Source organism: Apteryx rowi, unplaced genomic scaffold (assembly GCF_003343035.1).
Source record: "Apteryx rowi isolate R43461 unplaced genomic scaffold, aptRow1 scaffold_40, whole genome shotgun sequence".
Classification (NCBI taxonomy): domain Eukaryota; kingdom Metazoa; phylum Chordata; class Aves; order Apterygiformes; family Apterygidae; genus Apteryx; species Apteryx rowi.
In genome coordinates, this window is record NW_020450530.1 from 4,070,822 (window position 1) to 4,098,548 (window position 27,727).

Consider the following 27,727-nt stretch of genomic DNA (forward strand, 5'->3'; position numbering starts at 1 on the left):
TCATCCAGCCCTACTCTGCGAGCTGTGCAAGATTGTGGTAAATGAATCTAAGCTGTCTGTCATTGCCCCTCGGGCCAGGAAGAGTTATGGGTCTTCATTTTGAATAAAAAGAAAATTAAGGAACCCATTCAATATTTTTGGTATAGTGTGTTTTACAATTCAGGTATCTTCTAACTCAAAGTGTTTTTGAGGAAGAGGCTTTTGAAATGAATTATCACTTTCTTACCTGAGGCTTACAGAGCAGAAGAAGCTTTTGAGAGCAATTTGATCAAGCTAACAGAGGCATTTGCAGATGTGGGTTTGCATTCTTAAACCTACTGAAGCAGTCACTTCCTAGATACATTAACTAACTACGTGAAGGACTGGTTAGTTGCTTTGGTGGAAGAAGGAGGAAAGATTTGAGATGCTCGTTGCAGCAAGACAATGCAAAATACTCATTATTTTACTTGCTTCTCAACAGGCATCCGTTTAAACTGACCTATAGCTGGAGACTGTTACTTGAGCAAAATTCCTACTGACTTCAATAAAATACATGACATTGTAAGGATTTCATAATAAGATCTTTTGAGTATTAACAGATGGTCACTGACTGCCTGAAACAAAGTTGTTGGATTTTTGTTTTGTTTTGTTTTGTTGATCACCGCAGGTATCTGGAAACTGAACAGATTTTGCCTTCTGGAAATCAAACCTGACTGCGAAACAAAGGTTTTTTTTTTCTCCTTCCTCTTTATTTTCCTGCTATGAATTCTTCAGAGAAAATATGAAAGTGGAAACTGGTTTGTGAGGTGCCTCATCAGAAATCTTTGGTGTTCAGACCAACTTAGTKTGGTAAGACTCTCCCTGGAAGGGTGTCCTTGACTTAGCCTAAATGGCCTTGCACCAACATCCAGTTTCACCAGAAACCCAATGACGGTCTAGTCAACCCACTTGTTCGAAGGACTGTTCTGCGCTGCCAGCAGTACGAAAGGCATGAAGGAGAGCAGTTTGTTGCTGCCGTGGACTGAATGAGTAAAGTCTCTACTGTTTAGAAAATGCTCCCGTTAACAGTTTTTCTTTTGTGTATTYGTCAGTTTATATATTAGTTGCAGTTGTACTTTGCACAAACACTAATTAGACAGCCATCAACGCGCAGGGCCAAAGGCTTACTAACAATGCGACTGTGATAGCAGTGTCTTAATTGGTTGAGCGTAATTGTCATTAGGCAACGATAAAGACATCTGGGGCTCTGGAGAGAGATCAGCCTCCCCTTCCTCCTCTTTCCCAAATTTGTTCTGGCTATTGCTCTCCAACACGGTTGAGCTTTTTCAGATGAGATTCTGTGTTTTGACCAGTTTCCTGATGTTTTTCTCCTTATGAAATTGTCCTCCTCTTCAGCGCCACTTCATTAGAGCGGTGCCCAGCCCTGGTGGCTGCTTCCTCCCACATGCGCTCCGCTCTTCACCACCTGCTGCCCAGCCACCGTGGGACCTCRGCAGCTTTTAACCCCCAGCTCCTTCTCCTTCAGTCTTCTGCTTTCATTCACGTGAAAGGGCACAAGGAAACGGTTCGTCTCATTATGACATTACTGCCAGTAAAAAGAAGTCGAAATGCTTTCGATTAGCGAGCAGGTATTTTTATTCCTGGTATGTTTGTAGCTGCCGTATGAACTTAATTTTTTTTTCAGCTCCTCTATAACATATGCATTCAAACTATCGTTGCTCCGTTACAGCAGGGTTTTTATGGCTGTCTGTAAAGCTCAAGTGGAATTTGCAGAGCAGTTTTTACGGATGTTTACCTATGCGTCCAGAATTGCAGAACTGACTTGTCAGGAAGTAGTAGTATAGTTAGAAAAATATAGCCCGTGTCTCTTTTGTCACTACTTCCCACTTATATACACTGAGGTGTTCAGAAGAACTTTTTTTTTCCCCCCTCTTTTTCCTTCCAGTTTTTGTAATAGGTTTAAGAAAGGGGAAGTGCTTTTGTGGTCGGCAGGATTTTAATAGTTGAAGGCTCTTGTTATCACCAAGATGCTCACAGGATGGGTTCAAGCTGCAGGAAAATCTTGAGAATTCTTGTTTGAAGCAAACATGTGACTTAGAGCTAAATTTCTGCAATGCACTCTGGGCAGATGCTGGTGTTTATGGAAGCATGTGTGCGTAAATACATATTTAATACATAACATAGAAACCAACTTTTCAGTATCTGTGAAATAGGCATCTAGATGCCTCTCTTTCAAGAAAAATAAGTTTCTTGTGGGTAAACCAGGCTGTATCTACACATTATTGAAAATAATGGAAGTTAATTCTATCTTTCATTATGGTAAGTATAAACGACTTCTGCTTGACTGTCCAGAGCAAAGTGAAATGCGAGTCCACCAGAGAAGCCGAGTTCCTTGGGTGAAGGGTCTCTGGTGGATGCTACAAGAGAAGGAGGGCTGTATCTGGTGCATGGTGAGAGGAGGGTGCAGACCCGGGGCTGAAAGCTGGACACTTTGTGGATAAAGTATTTTGGAAGGCATCAGGGAGAGGATATCTGGGGAGGGAGAAACTTGGGATTGTAAGTTTTCTGTTCCCCCTTGTGCTCAGGAAGGCAAGATTTTATACATCCTTCCTAATAAAGTAAATCAGGTAGGGACTCTTTTTTTTCTCTCTAAACCTGATAGCCAAGCATTTCTGGCTTTATATTAGAAGGTGTTGGAGTAYGKACCTGCCACTGAAATCATCATCTCAGTACCTCCAGTAAGAGGGGGGRAAAAAAAAATAGCCGCAGCTGAATGCTGTTGGTATAATAGACAACAGAATCTATTTATTGTCTTATTAAAAAGAAGTTATTTCACTCCAGCAGAAAGGTGTGTGAACTTTAGGTAGTCATCTCAATAGAAAAATCAGTAACTGAAATAGTTTAGAGGGCTGTGCCTGCTCTCTGATGGAAGACTTAAATCTAGGGCTCCTTCATTCAGTAGCTGGTAAACCAAACTTAAGTTTTCATGGGGGAAATGTAACAGTTGCAGTGGTAGAGAATGAGTAGAAATACTGAAATTATCCAGGAATAGGATCTGTACAGTGCAGCGTACTTTTCTCTTGAGCCATATATTGATATGGCATGTTTGCCAATTATCTGAAATAAAGCAGCCTTTTTATTTTTTTACTGCAAGGCCATACTTTAATAGTTTAAAAGCCTTTTGTTGTGGTCACAAATTGAAAGTGTGTTGCTTTTTACAACAGCATTAAAAGCATTAAATTTTTAGTTCCGAATTGGCTTCATCTGTGTTTGAAATTCTTCCAATTCAGTTCTGGTACGGGCCCAGTGTACGCTGGAAATGGGTGGCGATGGCCAACAGAGTAGATTGTCAGCTGAGAAGGTTTATATCTCCCCTTTCCCCGTTCGGATTCCCGGCTTAAACCCAGACCTCCACTCACTCATGTTTCCCGCGTGGTCTTGTAGCATCTCTGAGTCCGTTGGCTTTGTTTCGTGGGGTCCTTGCTGGGGGTAGCAGAACAGCACAGCTTCATCATATTTGGAGGAGAGCTTTAGCAGCATGTACCTCTCAGCCATGGGTGAGGAAGAGGATGAGCAGGAGGAGGCTGCAGGGTGGTGCTGCAATGCAGAGCCTCCAAGCATAGGCAGCTCCTGCATTTCACGGGTCCCAGCACAAACGCATGAGAATTTTGGTCAAATTTATTTCAAACTGGTAGCCAGAAATGTGTTGTGGCTCTGGTTCAGTTTGAGCTTAACAGTATGGATGGTTTGGGTTCTTCCTCAAGAAAGAGAGAATGGTTCAAACTGAATTTTTAGTCAGTTAAATTAAAGGAATAAAATAAAGGAATTTAAGCACATTGTGGTACTGCAGTGCTGGATCTTTAATTCAGAGACAGCAGTCAACATTAGTTTTTATGCATGTTAGCATGTCTTGAGTCCTGCAGCAGTTGTGTTACATGCTATGGAGAGAAGCTGGCAGCAGTGCTTATAGAATTAGCAAATCTTGTGTCTCTTCTTTATTCCCTTCACTTTCTCTCTTCTAAACCCTTTCTTTTTATGTCCCTACGTTGGACTGTGTGCCAATGAGCATGTCCATGCGCTAGGAAGAGACACTGTTCTTCCTTGCTTGTTTGGGAAGGAAAATGAGTATTCTGTCACTTAGCTCTGTCACCTCTAACAGTCTTTGGGGTCTCCCTTGAAGTTCACTTTTCAGGGTTGTATATCGTCATGAAAATTTTGACTTCCTCCTTGAGAATCATCTCCTAGCCTTTGCATTTAGGGAGGAGAAGCCTGAAAATGCAAGTCTTACTGACCCAGCCATYAAAAGGGAAATGAAAAGTGGTTCAGAATTAAATGTTTCCAGAATCTGAAGCGTCTCTTTTGTTGAATGAGACTACAACAGATCTTTGTGATTACCTGGCTTGAATGAAATTTTGATTGCTTTTATCTCAGGAGTTTAAAATTGATCTGAAATGAGAATTTTTCAGTTTTGTAAACTGAAGATATTTGCTATGGACTAATCTGGACAGCTTGTTCTCTTCAAAATGAAAGGTTTTGCTGTGGTTTGGGGAAGATTCTTTCTTGATCTATTCTTTTCTAAATAGCATTGCTGCAAACTGGAAATGAAGGCAAGGCTCATAGGGGGATTTGGGCCTTATTTGCGAAAGGAGGAACGGGGAGAAGTGCTGTCGGACCCGTTTCTCTGTTTCTTTTACTTTACAGCAGAAGGCACTGAACAGGAAGCTTGGGTGGCAAGGACTCGGTTCTCCTCTCTTTCTGATTCAGTGCAGGGAATCGGTGTGCATCTCTTTCCGCTTGACAGGTTTCACCACCTCCTCAGGCACTTTAATTAGTTGTGTAAAGTGGAGCATTTTCACCCCGAGATGTGGAAAATWATCTGCTCCAGAACACCTGTAACCCCGTTGTATGGTACTTTCCTAAGAACCAGGTAACCTGAGTTGAAGTCCGACATCTCCAGAGCCTTTATTGGGCACCTTCCTTCATCTCCTTTGCAAATAACTATTTTCTTAACGYAATTCTGCAGAATTGTGTTTTCCTCAAAAACGTAGGAGAGCCAGATTTCTGCCCTGTAGACCTTTGAGGCTAGGAAGAGTCATTCCTCTGAAAYATGTATATTTTTTGTTGTGTGCCTCAGCATAGACAGCGTAGAAGGAGTTGTGTGTTGCTTGCAGTGTTACAGCCTTCATTCTTTTAGGTATATTCAGTATTATCAGAGAAGCTTATTTCTATTTTTTGTTTTTGTTGTTAGCAGAGTAARCTATAGTTTACATGATGTTTAAGTAAGTGAACCTTCTGTGAAGCAGGAAGCACTGCTTTAATTCTAAAGATAATGCTTAATTGTATGAATAAATTAGTCTTCAGAGATGTAGACAAATCTGATCCATTGATGAGGCATTGAGAAGTTTATTCTTATAAAGAGCAGTYGGTTGGATGGTTGTCTGCACRTGAATGCTTGTATGTATRTACATAAATACTCTGATTAAGCAGYCGTTCTCTGGCACAACCACGATCGCAAATGTTTAAAGACCAAAAGGGAGCAGATTGAAGTTTTGCCATGCTGTAATTATACTGATTAACTTCTCCCCTTGTGCCCAGATCTCCTTGCACTCTATCTATCTATAAAGTTAATATTGATAGTTGGTAGCCTGTGGTAGCTAGATCATGTYATTCTTGTAGCTCCATTTTACCTGCCCCTCTTATTTGACTTGATGCTGCATTCAGTAAATGGGAATAAAATGATTAATGGCAATGGAATTATATACAGGCTATGTAAACACGATGAGAATCCGCCTAGGATCTATATCATAGTGTTGGGTTTTAAGACTCTTCTGATTTCCTCCTCCCGTCTCCAGCAGYGACCTCTTTTCAGATGTTTTTTGGAATGAATAATAGCCTCCTTTTCCAGATATACATCAGGGGAGGTGAGGTTGTGGGACACGCGCACCTGGGACTACACAGCCCCCATCCTGGAACCGGTGCACGGTCCTGACGATGCTGGACCTCCGCCACATGTCTCCTTTGTGAGGATAAACAGCTCTCTGGCTGCGGCGGCTTACGAGGATGGTAAGTAACCACAACTCTCCTCCCTGTTTAAAAAAAAAAAAAGAGGGAAAAAAAGAAAAAAGCTTTACAAAAATGAAGCAGCTGTGCTCAGCTTTTTGTGTGTCTGTAATCCTGTGTGTACACACACACACACACACACACACACACTTGCTTTTATGTGAGAAAGTTGGCCAATAACCCTAAATGCATTAGGAGGCATTGGAACATAGCACCCATTAAAACTGATGTTTAATTCCTCCTGGAACTGCTGCACAAAGCTTGAGTGCCAGGCTGTAGTCCAGCCAAGCTATCTTAAGCAAATAACTTGTTTTGCTATAAAAATATTAAATATTCTTCCACCAGCCTTCCCCTCTGCCCATTCCCCCTTAGGGTGCTATGAGGCTTTGTTATGGGAATATTGGTAAACCTGCTTGTCTGATTAAATTGTATCCTCTCTTGTTCCTTGTGGAGCGTGCAGATGCACATTTTCTTAACGGAAGTATTAATTTACAGTGTTGAGTTATATGAGGGTGACAAGGAAAGGTTTGGCACRTCTGTTTTTTAAAGTATCATGTACTTTGATATAGAGAAATAGAAGCTGTGACCTAATATTTAATGAAACTAATAGAATCCTGGTTATACGCATTGTTTCAAACRTACTTAGATGTGTTTACAGAATGGAGGGCAAGAGCCAAACACCAACTATACAACTGCAGAACGCGGGAACGGCAGTTGAAAAAGTCAGGTTTGGACAGTGTTAGACAGTCGGGGTCTAGTGAGCTGCCCAGGCAGAACTTAACTCCTGTCATCTGTCTTTAATTTGTGTGGTTTGACACTTAAAAACCTGTCCTTTAGTATGAAACAAGAGTTTTTTAAAGTTACGGAATTTTGTACACATACGTTCTTTGATACTGGCATTTGCATGTGGAAGCGAAAACAAAAGATAATCCAAACAAAATCTCTAATCCATATATTTTATTTTTAAAGTAAATTTAATATTTTATATCTAAAAACAAATGTTTAAGATGATCAACGTTCTTAGTTGTTTTTCTAGTGTGGATTGCGCTATCATGGTTTTCTGCTGCTAAAAAAATCATTGATAGGCAACGTTTTGTGACAACAGTGGTTCTCGTATTACTGAATGCTCCTTAATATTATTTACTTGAGTCATAGGATAGTCTAACACACGGTGGTAGTTTTGAGTGCTGGATTTTTGTCCCGTGTGCCAAACAACGAAAATAGCAGAGGTTCTCTTGTTTGTCTTCTGGTCTTTGACTAATCTAATAATCTGTTTGCTTTGGGTTATTTTGTTGTTGTTGTTTTCTTAATATTTTGTGTCTTCAGTTTTGTGTGTGTTGTGGATAAACTAGTTTGCATAAAGCTGGGCGTCCTTATTCTTTTGGGTCGAAATTTTAACGGGCCGTGTGATACGAGGGCAGTCGCTCTGGCTTTAGAACCTTCGTCAAAATAGATAATTTTCTATGTCAATAGGGAATTACAGAAGCTGATTTTATAAAAGCTCACCAACCGGGATCTCAAAGCGCGTATTTACAGTGCRGTGAAGTACCTTAAGCTTAGCGGCGGGGGGAAGACTTTGAAGAGAAGGTGTTGGATTGGTCTTTGCTGCACTTTTGCAGCTCCCTTCCCTCTTTGTTTGCAAGTTTGACTAACGCGGTGAAACCATCTGCTAGATTTGGAGGTGGCGCTGCCAGGCAAAGAGTCTAGACTTCGCTGCCGCAGCCCTGGCTGGTGGGCTCGTTCGGATAGCATCGGTTTCTCCCGGCTCAGCAGAGCTCCCGCCGCGATGTCCTTGGCATCCGACCACAGGGAGGGACTAACCGGCGGGCTCCGCTCGCTCCGCGCCTGCCGTACAGCGCTGTTTTGCTGCTTCGGAAGTAGCACACTGCTACCCGAGGCGTGCGAGATAAAGCAAGGGGAAGGCTGGGTCCTGTTGGGATGCCTTCATCTAAAGCGAATTGCGACTCCGCCGTGGCACTGAAGAAACAACCGATTTGTGACTTCTGGTGCACGTTTCTGATGGTGTCAAGCCTCTGAGAAGCGAGCTGCAAGGAGAGGTAAACGAGAGAAAAAAGGTGCGGGGAGAAAATGAAGTTCCTTCCGCCCATGCCAGTACTCAGCGGGGGCACTGCGTGTACACCTGGGGCAACGGGACTTGGCAGCTCGCTCCACAGTTGTGATTTTTGAATTCCAACCCACTGGCCTCATATTTCTTCTGCCTTGTTTCCCATTGTCAGCGCTGGCAGGCGTCCAGTTTGATTTTACCACTAATTGTGTTGCACGTTACCGAACTGAAATGAATCAAATCAAAATGCTTTTCCTGGAGCATTAGAGAAAGCAGGCGAGGGTTCTGGGTAATGAGCAGATGCTGCTAATGCAGGGACAGGAGAGGCCGTGCCAGGACTCCATCTGCTCCGTGCTTGCCTGCCTTTGGCCGTGAGCCACAGCTTTTGGGAAACAGCAGTCTCCTTTAGCCATCAGCCTTCCCCCTGTCCTCCGGAGCCTCATAGTCTGACTCGAAAACACCGTGGTGCAACGAGAGAACATGCTTTTCTCTAAATGCTGTGCATCCGACTCGCGCGTGTGTGGAAGGGGATGCAGTGCTGCCCCGTCCGCGGTAGTGCTTTGGTTTGGGAGGAGTTTGGGTTTGGGAGGAGTTGGTGGTACTTCACAAGTTGCAAAGTAGCAACGCGGAGCGAGGAAGGTGATGATCAGAGGTGTGCTTGCTTGTTGGCAGGCTCCCCCAAGGCGGTTTTGGCAGTGCTCCTTTCTAGGACTAGAGAATTGCTGTCTTGTCYTCTGTGCTCTTGAAGCTGCTGGTGGTTGTTGTCCACTCCGTACCCTGTTTGCAGTGGTCAGAAACGGGGTGGTATGTTTGGAGCCCTCTAAGTGCCAGAACATGCTGCAAAATAGCCAGAGCAGGAAACAGAGGCTGCCTTGAATAAAGGAAAGAGTCTTTGAAGAAAACTCTGTCTGCCCTGCAGCACTACATTTRTTCATACTAGACATAATTGCGCTAGCGTGGTATACTTAAATTAAACTGCTGTCTTACCCGTGCAGGTGGCTATGGATGCAGAACCCTCCTCGTTTCACTAAACAGCGTGTGTCTTCGCATCAAGGTCAGGGAAGTCTGTCTCTTGGGTCGTCAGGTTGGGAACGAAATACAGACTTTCTCATCTGTGTTTTTTCTGAAGGGACTGTACAGGGATAATGATGGTTAGAAATCTGTATAGTAAGAGCTGTGGGGATAAAAGCCTACGCACCGTTTGCTTGACACTGATGTGGTAATGGCAAGCGTAGAGGCAGGACTGCTGTGCTTGAGGTCTAGTCTCTTGTCGCTTGGTAAATAAGTAGTGATTATACCCTCTGCAGGCTGAGCAGTGGGAAAAAAAAGTGCAATTTTAGTTCATGAACACCAAGCATCTACTAAAGTTAGATTTGATATGTGCTGATGGTCCCTAAAGCTAGAAATGATTTTGGGGGAAACTCAGAATTGGAGGTAACAAGCTTTGAGACTTCAGACCGGTGCTGTTTTCCACCTGCGTATGTCGTTAATTATTTGTGCTTTGTAGGAGTATGGTGTTACCTGAAAATTATACGGAAGAAAATTAATGGTCCCAACTTGGCGGGAAAAATACATATAGATTTTTTTTAAACATATATATTTTTAATTATCATTATTTATTTATTTATTTTTCAGCTTAAATCAAAACAGGTCTGGAACGCGACCTACAGACAGCAACAGTATCATATAGACAATGTGAATTAGCAGATTCTGGCCTTCCCGTGCGGTTGCTTAGGAGCTGATGGGAATGAGTACAAAAACCATGAGCACGTCCAAATTTTCTGCTCTAGCATATATATAATTCTGTATTTGTGTGTGTGTTTTTTTTCCCAGATATAAATTGCCCTACACCTTCGGTAAGGTTAACAGCTACCGTCGGCAGCACTGTTTTAAGGAGGAAGAGCTGGTGTGATGGGACATTAGGGTCTGAACCCAGGAGCTTCTGCACCAGAGCCCAGACCTCCCTCCGCGTCGACGAAGGGTGGCTGGTAGCAGTAGTAGGCAGCCGTCCTCCGTTGTGGTTAGCTTTTTAGAAGGGGCTGTAACATGCCGCTATAATRTTTAGAAATGTGATTTTTGCCTTTTTTTTGCCTCTGTGTTTGTACAGCCTTTCCCTATTGTAGGATTAGAGCATTTTATATGAAAGGAGACACTTTGTTTTGTGGCAGAAGTGTTGCATTTTGCACCAGAGAGAGAATTCTGTGAAAACAGATGTAAAAACAGCTGCTTTTGCAGGATGTCTTCTGTGCTCCCAGCTGTAAAGAAGGGCATATATGAGACTGGGACCGTTCATACAGAACAGCTTCCAGTCATTCACCTTTGCTATAGAAAGAGCGTATGAAATACTCCGTGGATGCTTTGTAAGACTGGACTGTCATCAGGTTCGCAGGGCACTGGTAAGGCACAACGGACTTGTAGTTAAATGTTTTATCCAAATATCTTAATCGTCATCTTGCACTTAAGTTGTTTTCTTGAGCCAAGTTGAAATATAAGCAAGCTGTAAAGTCTGTATCAGTTTGAGGAGTTATAGTGTTCAATTGGAGTAATCAGAACGGTGGCGCAGGTTTTAGCATTTTATGAGTGTGTTACTTATGATTTCAGTGTAATGACTTTTTAACACTTTTAAAATTCCAATATTCAAAAAAAAAAAAATACTGTACACCTACAACCTTAACTTCACCTTAGCAAAGATTTTTTTTTGTTGGGAATGAAGTATTGGCCACTGCTGGAGGCAGGAAGATAGCAGTGATCTCATCTGCACTGGTAAATCTTACACCTAATTTTTTTTTATGTCGCCATACCAATAACTTTAATTGTAATGGTGGCCTTTCCTCTCTTTCTTTTTTTTTTCCCCCCTCTTTGGCTATCACATGAACATGATTGACTAGGGCAAAGGCTTGCACACCAATAAATACCTTGCACTGTTTCTGGAGTGCAGTGCTCTTGCTCTTTGCATTCCTTTTGAATTCTCCTTTTCGCTCCTTATGTTGTGCTCCTTCATTAAACAGGCCCTAACTTATGACTGTACAAGTCATTTATTCTTTTGATGTTTTCTGGGATGTTTTGCACCGCGTTGTGCATCGGGTGTTGCACGCGCTGTATTTGCCTAATGGAAGTTTTAGATGTTTTGGACAGATTTTGCTAATGAACATCTGGGAAAAAGGCATGTACCCGCCTTGAACAGAGCATATTACTGCCTGACCCGTTTTCTCCTTTGTGGCATTTAAGATACAATAATAATAATGGCTTTTTTGCCCACATTTGGAGAGCAGAACTCTCAGAACTCTGAATACCAGCTGTCTCAGTTTGCTGGTGTGGTCAGAACAGGCTTGTATGACTTGGATCTTTGTTTTTTTTCTTTTGGTATTTTGCAGAACTTTAATAGTCTCTGTAAAAAAAATCAGTGAAATACTCATTGCAGAGGTGTGCAAAAGACTTCACGGAGAGCAAAGCAGCGTCCTTTTTCCCTTCACAAAAGTAGCCTTTAACTGGGAAAAATGTTCTGCAAAAAAAGAGGGTGACAGTGGGGTCCTGCCCGGGGGAGCTTAACAGTGATATTTGTTGTCTGATGAAAAATTTGATTCTAACATCCGTGATCTGACATCACTGAAATTTAGATGACTGTGGATTAAATCTGCTGTTGGACAGGCTGTACGAGGGATCAGGCTTCACCCGTTCCCGTCGTCCTGGCGTGGGGCCGTGGATGTGCCGTGACGGCCCGGCCGTGCCGCTGCTAAGCCTCTGCGCCGGGCAGCTTAATCTTCCAAGGAAATCGTAGCCCGCGCTGCCCATTTGCATTTGTTAACTTGTTTTAAGCATGTGCGTGTGCTGGTGGCTACCGTTCTGTTTTTTGAAACCAGTTTAGCAGTTATTTACCTTTCAAGCAATTAACGTAATTACCATTATGCTAAGAAGTAATTTTGGGAAGTTCTGCTCTGAGCCCTTATGACTCCATCGGGACAGTTTTAGTCGGGGCTTATCTTTTTGATGGAAGCCTAATTGCAGTTTTGGCTTTGTGTAAACAAACAGAGGCAGCTAATTGTTTAGGCAAATAGCAGATTAATTTAAATATGCATCCCTAATAAAACAAAAATGGTCCCCATTATGGTGCTCATTCCCATGGCGAGGAATATAAATATTCAGTGGGAGTGCCATTAGACAGGGATCTTAAGGATTATCTGCATTATTTCACATGGGTAGCACTTTCCAGATACCAAATAATCTTTACAAAAGCAAACATAAATCAATTTAAACTCATTTAGATACCATTTCGCTACGTGCAGTTTCATTACCACACTCTTGCTTCGCCTCCTCTGGGACACGGGAGGAGTGTTTGCAAACTGGCATTGGTGCCCATCCACAGCTGCCTGTCAGAGCTTTTATGTCTCCTTTTGAAGGAAGAGCTACCATTAATCATTTCATCATTAATGGCCGTGCTGAAGTAGAAGGAAGGCTTCTGTAGCTCCAGCCCTGTCTATCATGTTTGAAGATTGCTTCTCCGTTAATTCAGTGCGAAGGTGGCCCTGAAGTCTCCAGTGCTGTCTGGCCCGTCTGTTCTGCAATACGCTCCTGACTCCTCTGTGTTACTCATGTTCAAATCTTTGGCCTAATGCATCGTGCTTTTAAATAGGCTACTGGTGGTCTATGCAGGGAAAAAGTGCTGATTTGTACTTTTATGTTCTTTGGGGTTTGTGTTCTGTAGCTTTCTGAAAGCATTGAACTCTTTTGCATTTTCTGTTTTCCAGAGCACGAGGATTAGGAGTTTTGCTGCTGGTTGCAAACTGAGTGTTGAGAATGGCCTTGAAACCCCTGCCCTGATTGCTCTGTTTGCAGAGTTTTAGATTCTTCACTCTGTAAAACTTGCGTGCAGCAGAATTACATGAATTTAAATGTGGATTCTTTCTTTAGAGCGTGTGCTCTCTCTCTTTTTTTTTTTTCCGGTGCTAATTGAGRGCAAGTATATAATAGAGGAAGAACTTAAGTATCCATTTAAAGTCTGATCTTCCCCAAATGTGGAGAAGTGGGAGAGGTCAGGCAGCCTTCCTCAAGGCAGATACCAGTGTTATCTGAAAGCCAAAAAGTAAGAATTGCAACAGAGCCTCTAATGCCAGAACACGTAATTTTGGAAAGTTCTGTCCTGACCCAATTATGTCCTGCTGCGCGCTTTCCCCAAGTTCTGCTTTCCTGCCCTGGACTCTTTTCTGTGTATTCACCCTTCTCATCAGAATGCTTATACACGTACGTTCTCAAACGATCTTTAAGGTTTTGTTAAATTCTGGGATAACGCAGAGCTGTTTGCTCTGTGCTTTTGTACGCAGGAACTGTTAGCGTTTGGAGTCTGATGGTAGGACGGGAGCCCATCCATCGTTACCAGCACAATCAGAGGATTCAGGCTCTGGCTCTTGGTTCGGAGCGTGCAGCGGTAGCGACGGCATCTGGCTTCGAGGTCAAAGTGGAAAGCCCTAATGACAGGGGATTCTGGCAAACTACAGAAACGTTTGAAATCCAGAAATTGGTGAGTCTCCAGGCTACGCAACTTCGTTCCATACGCTCCTCGTTCCAGGAGCTTCTGATCTGCTAATTATTATTGGTGTGGTTAAGGGGGATCTTATAAAAATCTTACAGGAGTGTTGCGTGAACTAGACAACAGCATTATCAGCTAGAGGCTGTGATTTAGTAGCAGGTTAATGGATGAGGCTTTCATCACTGAAGAGCAAGGGTGAAATGCTGGCTTACACTACAAGTGAAAATGAATAGGAGTCCATATGGTGCAGGAGGTTGGCTGTTTTTAATTATTTTTTTTTTGTCAACATTAAACTAAGCTGGCTCATTTTGTAAATCAGTATTCTCGCACAGAATTGGAGCTAACACGGAAGGTCTCATTCCAGATCAGCGCTATCTGATTAATTCTGAGGCAGGATATTGCAGATGAGCTAATAGGATCACTTGTGAAGCTGTAACTAGTTGCGCAGCTTCTGTAGGTTGCACCTTCTGTCACTGAAGTTTTGCGACTATTTCTCCCCCATCGCAAGGCGCTGACTTGTAAAGCTAGTGCGTAAGAAGTTGTGATCTAAACCGTTCCTGACGCATCCCTTCTTTCAAAGCTAACTCAGTTTTACAATACTGAAAAATAACCAAACCCCCCAAGCAATTTTAACAAGTTTCCCAGTGAAAATGTTAAAGCAACAACACACGCCCTATTGTAGTTAGATCTATTTTACTCTTGCATCTTGCTTGCTGTGAAATGTCGGTTTGCAACATGTGAAAGAAACACCCAAGACACCGCTGTTTCTTCTAAAGCTGCGTTAGAAACCAGGCATGCTGTTAAGGGGTTTCAGCCCTTCCCATAGGGAGACTGTTAAGCAATGTCTTAACCATTCCCTGAAACGGGAAGAGCAGGTCACATCATTCTTGCCTAGTAACGTTTTTGTGATCTAGTAGAAGATTGGGGAGCTGAAATTCGAGGTGTCCTGGAGTCATGACCTGACTCTTTTTTTTGGTTTAGGATACATGTAAATGAACACGTGATTTTGGAGTAAGCTAGAGTGTAAATTTTCTATGCATCAGCTATTCCTCAGTGGTTGCCTGAGTGTGTTATCCCTTTCCCGGGCGCTGCATTCACCTTCTAACCCTGGTGTTTGCTTTGTGCATGTTAGCCTTATGGTGACCTCTTGCTTGTCCCCTGTTAATCTTTCTGTCCTTTACCACCTTCTGTAAAACGAGTCCATTCAGTCATCTTTCCTTGATGTGACAATTTGGGGGTTTTTTTGTTATGTCTTCTGTTTTGTTTTTTAAGTGGGTTCATTCTAAAGACTGTGAGCTTGATTTCATCATAGGAGCTGATCTCGCAGATATGCAGAACTAAAGTTGATATTCAATCTTTGTATAAACTTAGTTTGTAAGGGGGATGGTTCCAGATAGCTGATATCCAGTTAATTTGTTCAGTTTAGCATATGATGATATAAAAGAATTTTTGGCTGTAATAACCATGAAAAGTCTGCTCTTTTAGGTCAACTTCCTTAATCTGGTTCCAGATGTTACGGGGAGTCCGGTGACAGTAGCAGCTGCGGAAGACGTGGTTTATCTCCTGAAATCAGAAGATCCCGGCAAAGTTCTCCATTCTGTTTATGGTCAGCCCGTCACATGTCTCGATGTGTCTGCGAATGAAGCAGCCTTTGGGGTCAAAAGCTTTGGCTGGTTATTGAATGAGCCCAACCAGGTATTTAATTTTTATTTATTTCTAAGATTTATATACCTTCACAATTAGCCAAGGAAGAAGACTTCATGCTAATGACCATTTTCTTCCCTTTCTTCTCTCTTTTTTTTTCTTTTTTTGACAGTAGAAGGAACATTCCTTTTTAATGCAGTAATCTGATGTTTATATCAATTTTCTTCTGGTGAGCTCAAGCGAGGGCTTGTTGTTTGGCTGACTGGGTTCACTGTAGATGCAGTGCGTTCTCTGCTCCTAAGTGAGGCCCGGCTGATTCAGCTCTGTGCTACAGCAGTGGTCGAGGGAGAACTCGTCTCAACACCCCCTTGCTCCCCCCCCCCCCCCCCAAAAAAAACCAAACCGAGACCGTGCGTGTCCTCGAGCTGTTTGTCCCGAGGGGGGAGTCGCTGCGGGAATTGCTGGGGAGGCCCTGACGGCGGGACGTGANCCCCAAAAAAAACCCCAAACCTGTAATACTGTCTGAGGAGAGCATCCTGAGCAGCCTGTCAACTCTGTTCATGCAGTGCTCAGGACTTTTTTTTTTCACTTGAGTATTTGAACCAAGTTGCTTTCCTCTCGGTGATAATGATTTGACTGTTATATTAAAGGAAGCTAAATAGCGATCATGGGTTTGAAGCCTCTGTAATACTCTGCTGCTTTTATCAGTGTTTCTCAGTGTAGTAGATAAAACCAGACTATTTTTGCAATTCTGTTGAAGACTCGTGGCTGCGGCATGCTTCCAGTGCAGCTCTTCTGGTTGCAGGAGATGCTTTCTTGAGCTTGCAGTCCCAAATAGTAACATAAATAATGGAATGTCTTTGGGGCTTAGAATCCTGTCTGGGATCATGGTACTCTGTCTGGAGATTATTACTGTGAAGCTCTTGAAAGTCTGAGGTCTTCTTCTGATTCTCCAGAGTCTGGAGCATAGCACTCCAGTGAAACCAAGGGCTGGGAATAAGCATCAAATATGGGATTAGTCTGGATTAGCAATGTAAATATTTATTGCCTAATTTCAACTTTCTTTGGTCAGTAAAAGTTCACCGTCTCCTCTGTTTTTTGTTGTTTTTTGCTTTGTTTTGTTTTAGACTCTGTTTCCAAGAGTTTGCAAACTGACTCAGTGGTTTAGTTGTGTGAATTGTCATTTGGTTCTGTGAAACTTTAGTCACAGAGTTGAATTTGGGCAAGTAAATTACATATAACCACATAAAATGTGTAGCTTTAAACTTATGTGCGTTGCACCTGGCTAGCACAGAAATCAGAGCTGGAAGAGACCTACTTAAGCAGGAGTGGTCGGTCTGCGGCTGTCGGCTATGTGCAGCCTCTTAAGATTAATCCAGCCAACAGCCGCTTCCCCGAAGTCTTTGGGAACAAGTTGCTCTTAACCGCAGCGGTTCAGTCCGTGATCCCTGCCTGTGTCTGGGGGGCGCTTTGGAAAGAGGGTGGCTAAGAGTAAGTTGCCTGAGTTTCTCCGGTACGGCAGGGACCAGGCTGCGGACACCCCTGGAGAACGCGGGCTCGGTGAATCCCACCAGCCCTCCCTCGCACGCGCGGCGTGGCCGCTGTCTACGTGGGCGGTAAATCCAGGGAGGAGTTTCCAGTGGCCCCGAGAAGAGCTTCCGACCCTTTCCTGTGTCGTGCCTAATTTTCCCCTTCCCTGATTTCATTCTCTTGTTTGTAGTTATACTTCAGGCTACCGGGAAAGCGGAAAGGAGAGCGCGGCACGAAGCAGGAGGAAGCGGAGAGGGAGCAACCCGGTGAAAGGAGCTGGCGTCCATAGTATAAAAACGCCGTATTCTCTGGCAACAGGAAAGCTTTATTTAGGGCTAACCCTGTGTTAGGAATAAATCTGTCCAGCTGCATCTAATTTCCCCTTAAAATTCACGTCCACTAGGGAGATGCTGAGGCCACCGTAACTACCTCTGGGGTGAGAGATGCTGGGAGGCCACGCTGTCTTTATTAATTCCTTTGCTGCCCTAATCCAATTCTTTCTCCCCGCAGAGGTAGGAGGTTAGAAGGTAAAATTGCCTCATTCGGGAGCGTTACATCGGCGGTCGCCTTTGTGCCTCGTAAAGGAAGAGAGAAATCCACTTAGGCCCCCGAGCGTCACTCCGTAAAGCCCGACATATTTCCTAATTTAGTTCTGAAGTATTTGGCGTCTGACGGCAGATCGTATTAAGCCGCGCATCAGCGCGCATCCTAATCAGGGAGATGTGACTGAAGGAGCCCAGACGGCTGCGGCGTGTTTGACAAGGACGCTCGCTTGGCATTGCCGCGCCAGCTGACATCACGCCGGAAATTAATTACTAATGTCTATTACGATAATTATTCTCGCACAGACGTGAAGGGACTCCGCGTTGCTTGATTACGCTGGTCACCAGTTGACAATCTGTCTTTAGGAGAGCTTTGGATCTCGGAAACACTGAGAGAGAATCCCAGCCCCGGTTGCTGGTGGCTGGGTTGCTCTAGGGTAAAAGCTGTGTTTCTTCTGGCTCACGGGTTTTGGTATTCCCCCCCACAAAGGATTTTTATTTTATTTTTTTGAGCGTAAGTTTGCACCCCTAATGTTACTGACTTAATCATTGTCTATTTTTAACCAAATTTGACAGCAGCGTAGAGATTTGAGGCGTAAATTTTGTAGGGGTTTTAACGTCGATGTGCTGAACAGAGGAGGAAAAACCATCAAATCCGTGGCGTAGACTTGCTTCTTGTGAGATGACAGGCAGGAATGCGGAGAGGATATAAATGCTTCAGCTGTGGGGAGAAGTCCAACTTTCACTGTATTAAGCACCAGACAACCCAAATATGAGATGCTTTTTCTTGAAAGTTAGTCCTCATTTGTTTGGTGTTCCTGGAACTCTTTGTTTTCTGTTAAGCTAACAGGAATTTCTGTAGTAAGGGTTATTTCAGGTGTATTGATTCAGTGTGGAATGTGCTGTTTTCCTTAAATACTATACTGTTGAGATACTCAGACCCGTGTTCCCACCTTGGTTCGTATGTAGGTAATAATATAGACCAGATAACGAATCACAGGCAAACCCCTAATTATGGCTTTCCCTTTCAACCGAGAGTGATGCTCGTGACATCCGGTGGACGTGCCTTGGAGGACAGTGTCTGATAGGTAACAGCAAACCCATTCCATGTGACTTGGAGACCAATGATCGAGACTCTGCAGCAGTATCACAGTCATTGGTGTTCACATGTTTGAATTTTGTTTATGAGCATCATCTGTGAAATTATTTTCTGATGCAACTCTACAGACATCTGCAGAATTAAACGAGAGTTGGCTGTGCTCCTCATTGTGTCAGGGGATGAACTTCTTAATGCGTTCAGCAGTTCTGGATGATGGAAGCTAATCAACATGGGAGCATTTTGTTTTTTCCACCAAAGAAACTTCTCACAGTAGTCATGCAAGAGAATTTTATTTTAAGTTCATGTAACTCTGAAATACTCCTCTTGTGTTGCATGCAGGATCCGTGACTCAGATGGTATGATTATAAGGCACAGTTCAGAATGTGTCTTTATTTTTGGTTCCTTTATGCACAAACTAAGGCATTATTTCCAAAGAGGAGGATGGGGAAGAAAGAAGGAGAACAGTAATGGTTTTAGATACTCCATCCTAGAAACAAGAGAGACAGAAACAGGAGGATAGAAACATTGTGATCAGATGCCTTGGGAATTGCTTGTTATTTCCCTTTTTTGTCTGTTTTGAGCTGATGATTGGTTTGTACTGGCTGAATGACGTTCAACCTACTTGTCTCCCCTCATCAGCGCTTCAAATACTGCCTTGTTTTTTGGCTGCTGTGTTTAACGTTTCTGCAGAGTCCTTTGACTAGTTGCTAATGCGAGTGTATCCAGTAGAATTAGCCCCTTGAAATGCATGTTATGAATTGATATTAACTGGAAGAAATTAAATTATAAATTTTAAAATAATCCTTTAAACTGAATCTGATACTTTACAGTCTCTGGATGATGTTTTTAGGTCACAGATGTATTATATAAGCCCTCACACCTTTCTGGCACCTTTTTTTAACTGAAATCATTCCTTTTTGTACTGGTAAGCTTGTACTGTCTCTTCTGGTGTCATGTCTCAGTTGCTATGGAGTTCTGAAGACTTACGTTTTTTTATCTTGTTTTTTTTTTTAATTAAAAAATATGCTTATGAGTTTTCTTAACCACTGTGAACCTTGTAAATGGTCTAATTTTCACTGGCTACATGTCGGTGATAAATCAATTGGTCTTTATAAACTCCTGTTTTCTTACCAGTAGAAGGACATGTCTTGCTGGTGACTGAATTTGAACATGTGGGATTTGCCCAAATGTTTCCATTCTGGGAGCTGTAGTACTGTAGAGCGTTAGCAGATCTTTGAAGGTGGAAGGTGTTTTACATACCTTTTCCTTTACAAACTGTTTAGTATTGATTCCAGTGTGGGAGAGAGAGGCCTCTTTCTGTGGATCTGAACTGTGTAACTTTTTATAAGTTGGGCATTGCAAGAAATACATTTTTTTCAAAAAGATTTGGCGTTTTCCTTGCCTGGTTTTTGTACAGTATAACCATTAACCTCTGTCTTGCTGAAAAATAACAGAATCTGCCATCTTGATTTTTCAATTTTGTAATTACCCCAAAATCCTTTTTGCAAGTTAAACAAAAACAAAAACCTTATACATTGGCTAATGCTAATGACATTCTGCATTTTTTCTGTTTGTGCATTGATGTGCATAGTCCAAAATTGGCACAGCTGCTTAGGTAGGTATCTCAGGTTTTGAAAATGTAGCGGCTGGGATGTGCCATGAATATTCAAGGTGATTATCTGGGAAACGAGAGAATTCATTCTGTTTTTAACCACTAGCTTGCCGCCTTCTTGCCTACCCTGTCCTCAGCTGAGGAAAAGTGTGTTTTGGGGTTGAGGTTTGCTTTTTAGCAAGTGGGTGGTTCAGCAAGCAAACATCGTATCCTTTCATCTCAGGATACCTGAACTCTTACATCAGTCTTCAGCCACGAGTTAAACGAGTCCGGTGACCTCCTTCCAGGTCCTAGCAGACATCTGTCCACCTCACAAAACCATTGCGCTTGGCACCATCCTGGCCGTTGGCAGTYGGGGCTCAGGACGTGTCCAGTGCTGGAACAGCAGAGGTTGCAGGTGCATTGGCAAAACTGTGCCGCCGGAGCTCGCGCGCTGCCTGCCTGCGCAACGCTTGGCTCCGCTCCTTGTACCAGCTTGGAGTCTTCCTTTTTGACTCCAGTCAAATGCAAACTTAAAAGGAAAAGCTAACGGCAAGCGCCGTATGTATGTAACTTTTACATACATACTTTCGTCTGTAACTTTTACGGCGGGCGTAGAAATTTGGAGGAAGAGGTTGGGTGCGCGGCTGGCTTTTGAGCTGCCGGGTTTGCAGCAGGCTGTTTAGACGCGCTGATATTTTTGCAGTTCTCCGAGTAGGTCTTTAAGCATTGCTTAAGGGCCGCTTAGTGCAGCTCAGCGCACGTGAAATAAAGTTCTTGTTTGCCAGCATAAAGTCACCTTTAGGATGGCATGAAAGTCAATTTTCCACATGCTCAGAGAAGCGGTTGTGTTACCAGCTTCGCACAATGACTTATATCTGGCAAGAACTTGCAAAATAGTCTCTCTGGCCGATTGTCAAAAATTACATCATATTGGAGTAAACTGCTTTTAAATCAAACATCCATTATTCATGTATATTAACTGCTTTTTTTTTACTGGCTGTTTTGTGTATGATTTACTCTTTTTTCTTTCTCTCTGATTGTCTGTCTTGTCTCCCTCGTCTGCTCCTTTTAAATCTTAGCTCATCCTTAAATTTATGGAGCCAGAACACTTATCTCTGTGTACAAGTATCAATATGCTGACCTTGCATTTGTTAATAGTCAAATTTTTTTTTTCTTTTGTTGCAGTGTTATGTGCCATATTTACAGTAGGCAATTCAATACATTTGCACTGGGAAACGGTGCCCCCGAGGCTTGTAAACTTTGAAAATATTTTTCCACATCCCCTTAGAAATAAAATTCAAACTTGCAGCGGTGCGTACCATATGTTGTACTTAATTTGATGACTTCTGCTGCAAATGCATATGAAATAGCCTTGTCGCTTTTGTAGCTGCCGTTGGAATTGAATGGTTTTGACCCGGGTTAAACCCAGATCCCTTTTTATTCGTGGTGGACTGGCAATTTCATGACCTTTCTTTTGTTGGCAGTGTTGGTGTGTATTCAGGCAGCGTTTTCTCGCTTTGGCAGAGGGATGGGCAGAAGGAAAGGGGAGCAATGTAATTTGAAAGTAAAATGCAAACTCTGAGCCCCGTCTTGTTGTTTGTTCCTCTGCATCTTTGGGTGAATCAAATTTTTTTTCTCTCTCTGCTTACCTATCTGTAAAATGACAGATGCCCCTATCGTAGACGGTTCTTTCCGGGAAGGTAGTTTTTGAAGGTATCCTGTGTGTTATTCAGTAAGGAGGAGGATGTAGGTTTTGAAAGCATGGTTTGACTATATTTTTGCTAATATATTCGGTTTAATACTTCATCTAAATAAGAATTATGTATACTATATATAAAGACTGCTTCACCCAATTCTGAAAGAAGTTTTTTTTTTTTTTACTAGCCATGAGTTGTGGTGACTTAAGAAGCAAAAATGCAATTGCAGATGGAAACTGGCTATTTCACAAAGCAGTTGTCTCTGCTGGCTTTCAGCCAGGACAGTGGGTTGAACACCCCTGCTCTTGTGGAAAGTACCACAGGCTCTTTGATAACAAGCGCTTGGGGATTTGTTGTTTTAATGTTCCATCCAAAAAAGACATCTCCGACAGCACAGGATCCCTGAACACCTGCTGGGGCGTTGGACGTGCATGGAAGAGTTCCATCAACAGCATTTCCTTCAGTTCCTCGGTTTTTCTTGGAAGGGTCTCAACCAAAGCGYGTAGACCATGCTTGACCTCACTTAGCTGCAAGATGCAAGCAAGCTCACAGCTTAGCTACTCTGGCTACAGAAACTTTAATTCTTTATCCRTTTGGACCTCTTTCTTGACTTCTGGGATAGTGTTTTAAAAGCATTCCTGGTACCCGCTGATCTGCAGCTCCCGAAAGTACAGCAAGTTCTCCTTTCTTCCTCTCCCTATTCGAAGACATTTGCCATGCTGTTTCTCAGCGCATTTGTCTAAGAACGGTGGCCACAGGTTGAGACTTGCCCRATTCATGCAGTAAAGAAGGAAATTAGTCTAATGCACTACCTTAACAAAAGGGAGAGTACGAGCATGAATAATTAATATCGCTAGTCTGTGGCAATCGGATAAAATGAAGTCCCATTTGCTCAGCCTTATTAAAAGAGAGAGAGAGCGAGGGAGAGATGGTAAAGGTCGTTAAGGGACTTGTAACATGGAAAGAATCGCCTCTGAGATGGATAATGTGTTTTCTAATCTCTGCGGTCTTTAACTAAACATAATGGTAAAGGTACTCTRGCTATTTCTGGCTTGTTGAATTATTAAGCATTCTGGGAGATTGCTTGGCTCCTATCCARCAACTTAGACTTTTGCATTTGAACAATGTTAATAGGTAACACTTTTTATTTTGTGCGTTAGATCCTGATACATCTGCCCAGAGTATTTAATGTTTTTCCTCCCTGGTGCCCCCGGACTTCCACTGGGGGAAGGGATGCTCGTTAGTGGGTTATCCCAGGGTACTTCATTTCACACCCAAGTGCTCTTGGTTCACTTACCTTCGGTTCTGCACCTATTAGGTCACTGGTCGTGGGTGTCCATTATAGGATTATAAATGTCTTTAAAAGGGTAATCCCTTTGCAGGGTGCATTATAGGATTATAAACCTCCTAAAGATCTTATGCTTTATCTGCCCTTTAACATACAGGCCCTTATTTCAAGTCCCTCCTGACCAGGTATTTTCATTCTTTCTCCTTGGCCTTTATAAAGAAAATCCTTGTTGCCATGGGGTATTACGGAAGAGCTCATCAGAAGTGCTCTAGCAGCTTCAAAGTTGTCATCAGTACGCTTTTAAAAACCCTGTCTTCAAGAAATTATTATTCAGACCTAAAAATGCATTCTGTCAGAGTTTCTTTTGTTTCTTTAATTATCCATTTGTCAGGATGAGGTTTTGAAACTCATTTTCAGACCATAAAATTGCTCGAGATAGAAGCTGAATTCACAGGTAGGTAAAACCTGCAAAGAGCACCTTCCTCCTAAATGATGGGACTAATTGCCTAGAAATACACGGCAGCACCATAAAAAGCTAGAACAAACAAACAGAAACCTTAGAAGAGTGGGGATTGATGTTAGAAGAGAAGGAAGTGGAGGGAGTAAGAGAGTGATAAGAAGGAAAAAAGCTTTTCTTTGAGTTTTGTAGACCTGAACCTCTGTTTTTTACAGGTTCTCTTTCTTACAGATGCAAAGGAGAAACAAATCATTTTTGAGCTGGTGCTACCTACTTGTAAGAATTGCTCCAGGTCTAAAAGTAAGGTTGCAAGCAAGCGAATATGAAGTACTTGCTCAGATTTAAAAGGGGGGAATCTTTAAATGCCATGTGGAAGCAAGTTTTCATGATAGTCTTTCATGGTCATGACTGAGTTTTTGAGTACATATCCTGTGTTTATAGGCTAGATGGGAGCTTTGGTCATTTAGATAAATTAATAGTTTATGGATGCTCATTATAAGTATTAGCCCCTGGGGACTCTCCCAACACAGCGTTAGGCCCTCTCTCTTCTCCAGAGTTTTAGTGCCCAGCTGGGAAAGGCTGGTTGAGAATCTCGAAATGGGAGATGGCATCTGTTGCTGTTGACCCAACCATTTTATCATTCACGAGTTGAATTCGGCAGAGTTTAGTGACTTTGTCTTCTGCTCAAAACTTTCAAGAGAAAGATCTGGTTGCTAGGCCCAGACCTTAGTTTCCTTTGCACTAGAAACTCTGAGCAGTACCTTTGCCAAAATATCATTATCTCTGGTTTTGATTAGTGAGCTGTTGGAAGCTGTGCTATATTTCAGAAAAGGCTGCATATTAGTCTTTACGTCTAAAACTTTGAGTCCATTTGTAGATACTTTTTCATAGGTACGGAAGTTCAGTGGGGTTTTTTTTGTTTTTTTAAGCAACATTTATGTCCTAAGTCTACAAAGGTAGAGTCTCTCTTGCTTTACAGAGCTTGGGAAAAGCTACTTTGGTCTTAGGGATGAAAAATCACACTCTAAAAACTGGTATTTGAGGCATGCGACTTGAACAGCAATATAATGCAAGGCAGCACAGATAACTTCAAAAAGACAAGGCTGGGAAAGGGAGCTGGTTAGCAGAGTTATAAATATTACAAGCAGCTGAGGAAATCGGATATGAATGTATTAACTGTAGTTAGGTAGTTGATAAAATGCCTGAATAAAACTGTGCCGCCTTTTTAGCTGGGAGAAATGGCAGGTGGAGGAAACCTGCAGAGTCTCTGCGCTTCCGTGCAGTATTTCTAGGGATTTTTAAAGGATTAAAGGTTTAAACTTTTGTTGCCTAGAGGCACCCATCACAAAATCATCTGCTTCTGCTCTCCTAATTCAGCCTTTCTGATGCTTATTAAAATTGCACAGCTAGAAAGTAAAAGGCCAGACAGCATTGCCGCTCAAAGGAGAGGAGGATGAACAGAAGGGAAATAACTTGCATCTCTCTTCTAGTATTTAGTGCAATGATCTTCAGTGTTACTTAAAACCAGAGTGGTTTTTATTCCTTTCCCTAAAAAGAATGGTGATTTTGGATGGGATGTGCCTCTTAGTGCAGAACCTTTCGACAGGGCCTGGCAGCGCCGAGTCAGGGGTCAGTTCTGCTCTCTCATCTTTTTGCTGTATTTTATTGAATCCTCCTTGCACAGCCCATGTGTCTAAACCTTCCAAATGTTGATTCCGTTTACTTTTCCTATTATTTCAAAAGTTAAAGTTAATAAAGAAGCGATTTGCTCTTCCCTGTAAACTCTAAAGAATGGACCTGAATAAAATCTGTATGGCTTTCTTTGGTTGCCCAAGACCTATACCTGTCTGATACTGGTTGCCGAGAGCCTTGCAGTTCTCGTTCTTGATGGATTCCCCTGTGCCGTTGTATTTTCATATTTCTGAGTGTGTGATATCGCTATCTCCATAGGGATATCTTGGTTCCGTGTTAGAATATTGAGAAACAAGGCCTGCAAACCATCCCGGTAATGATAATAACTCGGCTCTGCTTCATGCTGCAGCAATATGTAGCTGTTGTGCCTGTACTGAATTTACCTGGTGTTTGTGCTCTTTCTGCCAGATTCTTCTTTACAATCTGGAAACAAGTCAGTGTCTGCAGAAGCTGGGCAACTCATTGGGTGACTTTACGTGTGTCAACCTTCAGGACAGTCCTCCAAACATGCTCGTTACAGGCAATAAGGACAGAAGGTGGGTACTATCAAGAGCAGTAACCCATCTCAAATTAGCTTACTTCCTGTCCTGCTGTCCTACATCTGGACCTGCTAGAATTTGTTTCTCCTCTAATGTTTCAAATGCAGCCTGCGTGAACTTCAGGAACAAAATATTAGGTAATAGTTGGATGTGGCTGCCAGTTTGCTTTGTTTCGGAGAGCTCCAGGGGAAGACTTTCTTTTTAAGCCATTTGGTGGACGCAGTTGGTGTACGGCCCAGTGAGACCACTTGGAATATCTTCCACTTCCCCACCACCACCCGCAAAATTAGTTTGGCATTTAAAAGCTCACTTTCTGATATTAAAAAAATAACCTAAGGGATGAATCATGTAGGATGAGATGGGTCCGTCTGCCAAATGATGTCAAGAGTGTATTTCGGAACACTGTGATGTCCCTCAGGTGACAAAAAAAAGAGACTTTCATATGAACAGATTCCAGCTTCTATTTAGCTGATTAGCAGCTTTCTCTTTAACTCCTTGGCTTGGGGAGTAGGATTTTCCCTGCACAGTATCTGGTGCCAGGAATGGACGCGCTGGGAACAGTCAGCGCGAAAGGATTAAAGTGCTTAAAAAGACCCTTTGAGTCCAATTTTTAGGTTTTCTCTTTTTGGCTAGTTATTTGCGGGGTCTGATCCAGTGCACCAAAGGAGATGCGGGATGGCGAGGAGCCAGTCTCTAATGGCTCCCTCTTCCTTCCCTCCTCCTCCCTGCGCTGGGCATCGGGCTGCAGGTGGTGGTCTGGTGTGGTGGTGGGTATCAGCTTGTAAGGCGGATACCTTCCTTTGCCAAATCCCAGACCTCTGTCCCGCCAGTGCAGCAGCTTGCAAAAATGATTATTTTGTCAAACAGCTTTTTTTCCTTCTCAGTGAATAGGCACCGCAAGCAAACCTCACGCTTTCCTCGGCAAAGAAGATAAAGGAAAGATCGTGCAAATAGCAATTGCATGAGTGCATGCAACTGAATCCTTGGGAGATTTTTCCCTCTAAAAGCCGATAATAAATTTTTCCAAAACACCCCAGTAAAACCCCCTTGCCCAGTGATGGAAGAGTAGATAAAGTTGATATCCCTTAAGTGAGATTGACATTTACTCCCTTTATACTGGAGTAAATGTCTACACCCTTTCCCCTCAGTTTTTCAGCGCAAGAATTGACTGAGTTCGGGGGCTGGCTATCACTAAAATAACAGGAAGTCGGGAATTGATAGTCCAGCAGATAAGTAGGGGATCTAGGAGACAAGAGCACGTGTAGCTCAAAGGTCAGTGCATGAAGGGTGTTAATAGGTGCTGGGCATCCACAGGTGGGAAGTGACTTGTACCGCAACAGCCCTGGTACGGAGCAAATACTCTAAATGGGGACCTTTGCCGTGTGAATTCAAGCTGCTGGTGGCCAGCGTGGAAACRTATTGTTGGAATTAAATGAAACATTTTCAAAATCTTACTGATAGGTGCTCGTCTTTTATTCAAAGCCATGTTTTTGAGAAACAAAACAAATCACCCCATTTGAAGTGAAGTGGTTTTGGTAGGATCTGTAAAATCTGTGGTTTCACACAAAGAATGCTCCTGAAGCATTGGCGATATATTTGATTATTTATCTGTGCTTCACACTTGTAAGAGAGCTGAAACAGGCAACATATGCTGGTGCACTGCACGATAGCAGCTTTTTTTTTTTTTTTTGCTTTTTTWTTTWTTTWTTTTTTTTTKAAGGAATGTGAGACAGTGAATAGCATTGGGAAAGCAAATGCGAGGCAAGTCCAGTGTATACCACTGCTGGAAAGTGTGGATGGAAAAAACGTCTTCCATCTTCCCCTAAATGMGAGTGAGCTTACTTCTAGAGTAGTCTAACGTGAGAGTCAAAGCCTGGTCACAAGAAACCTTCCTTACGGCTCCCTTGAACTGGGATGAGTCTGATGTGCTCCCACTGAGCCCAGCTGTTGAGGCTGGGCCGTGCCAGGTCTGCATTAGAGCATCGCATTAGATGTGCAAAATGCTCTTTTTTCCTTC

At 42.8% G+C, this 27,727-nt stretch overlaps 1 protein-coding gene across 1 annotated transcript in view; it reads left to right on the top strand.

Annotated features, from left to right (window-relative positions):
- The window catches only part of FBXW8 (F-box and WD repeat domain containing 8), a 54,254-nt gene that overhangs the window by 21,100 nt on the left and 5,427 nt on the right, over nt 1-27,727 (top strand). Inside the window, exons 6-10 of the mRNA XM_026075273.1 lie at nt 5,885-6,042; nt 13,423-13,619; nt 15,114-15,323; nt 23,711-23,779; nt 25,580-25,707. Of these exons, the coding sequence (XP_025931058.1) occupies nt 5,885-6,042; nt 13,423-13,619; nt 15,114-15,323; nt 23,711-23,779; nt 25,580-25,707 (762 nt within the window). The remainder of the gene's footprint in view (nt 1-5,884; nt 6,043-13,422; nt 13,620-15,113; nt 15,324-23,710; nt 23,780-25,579; nt 25,708-27,727) is intronic.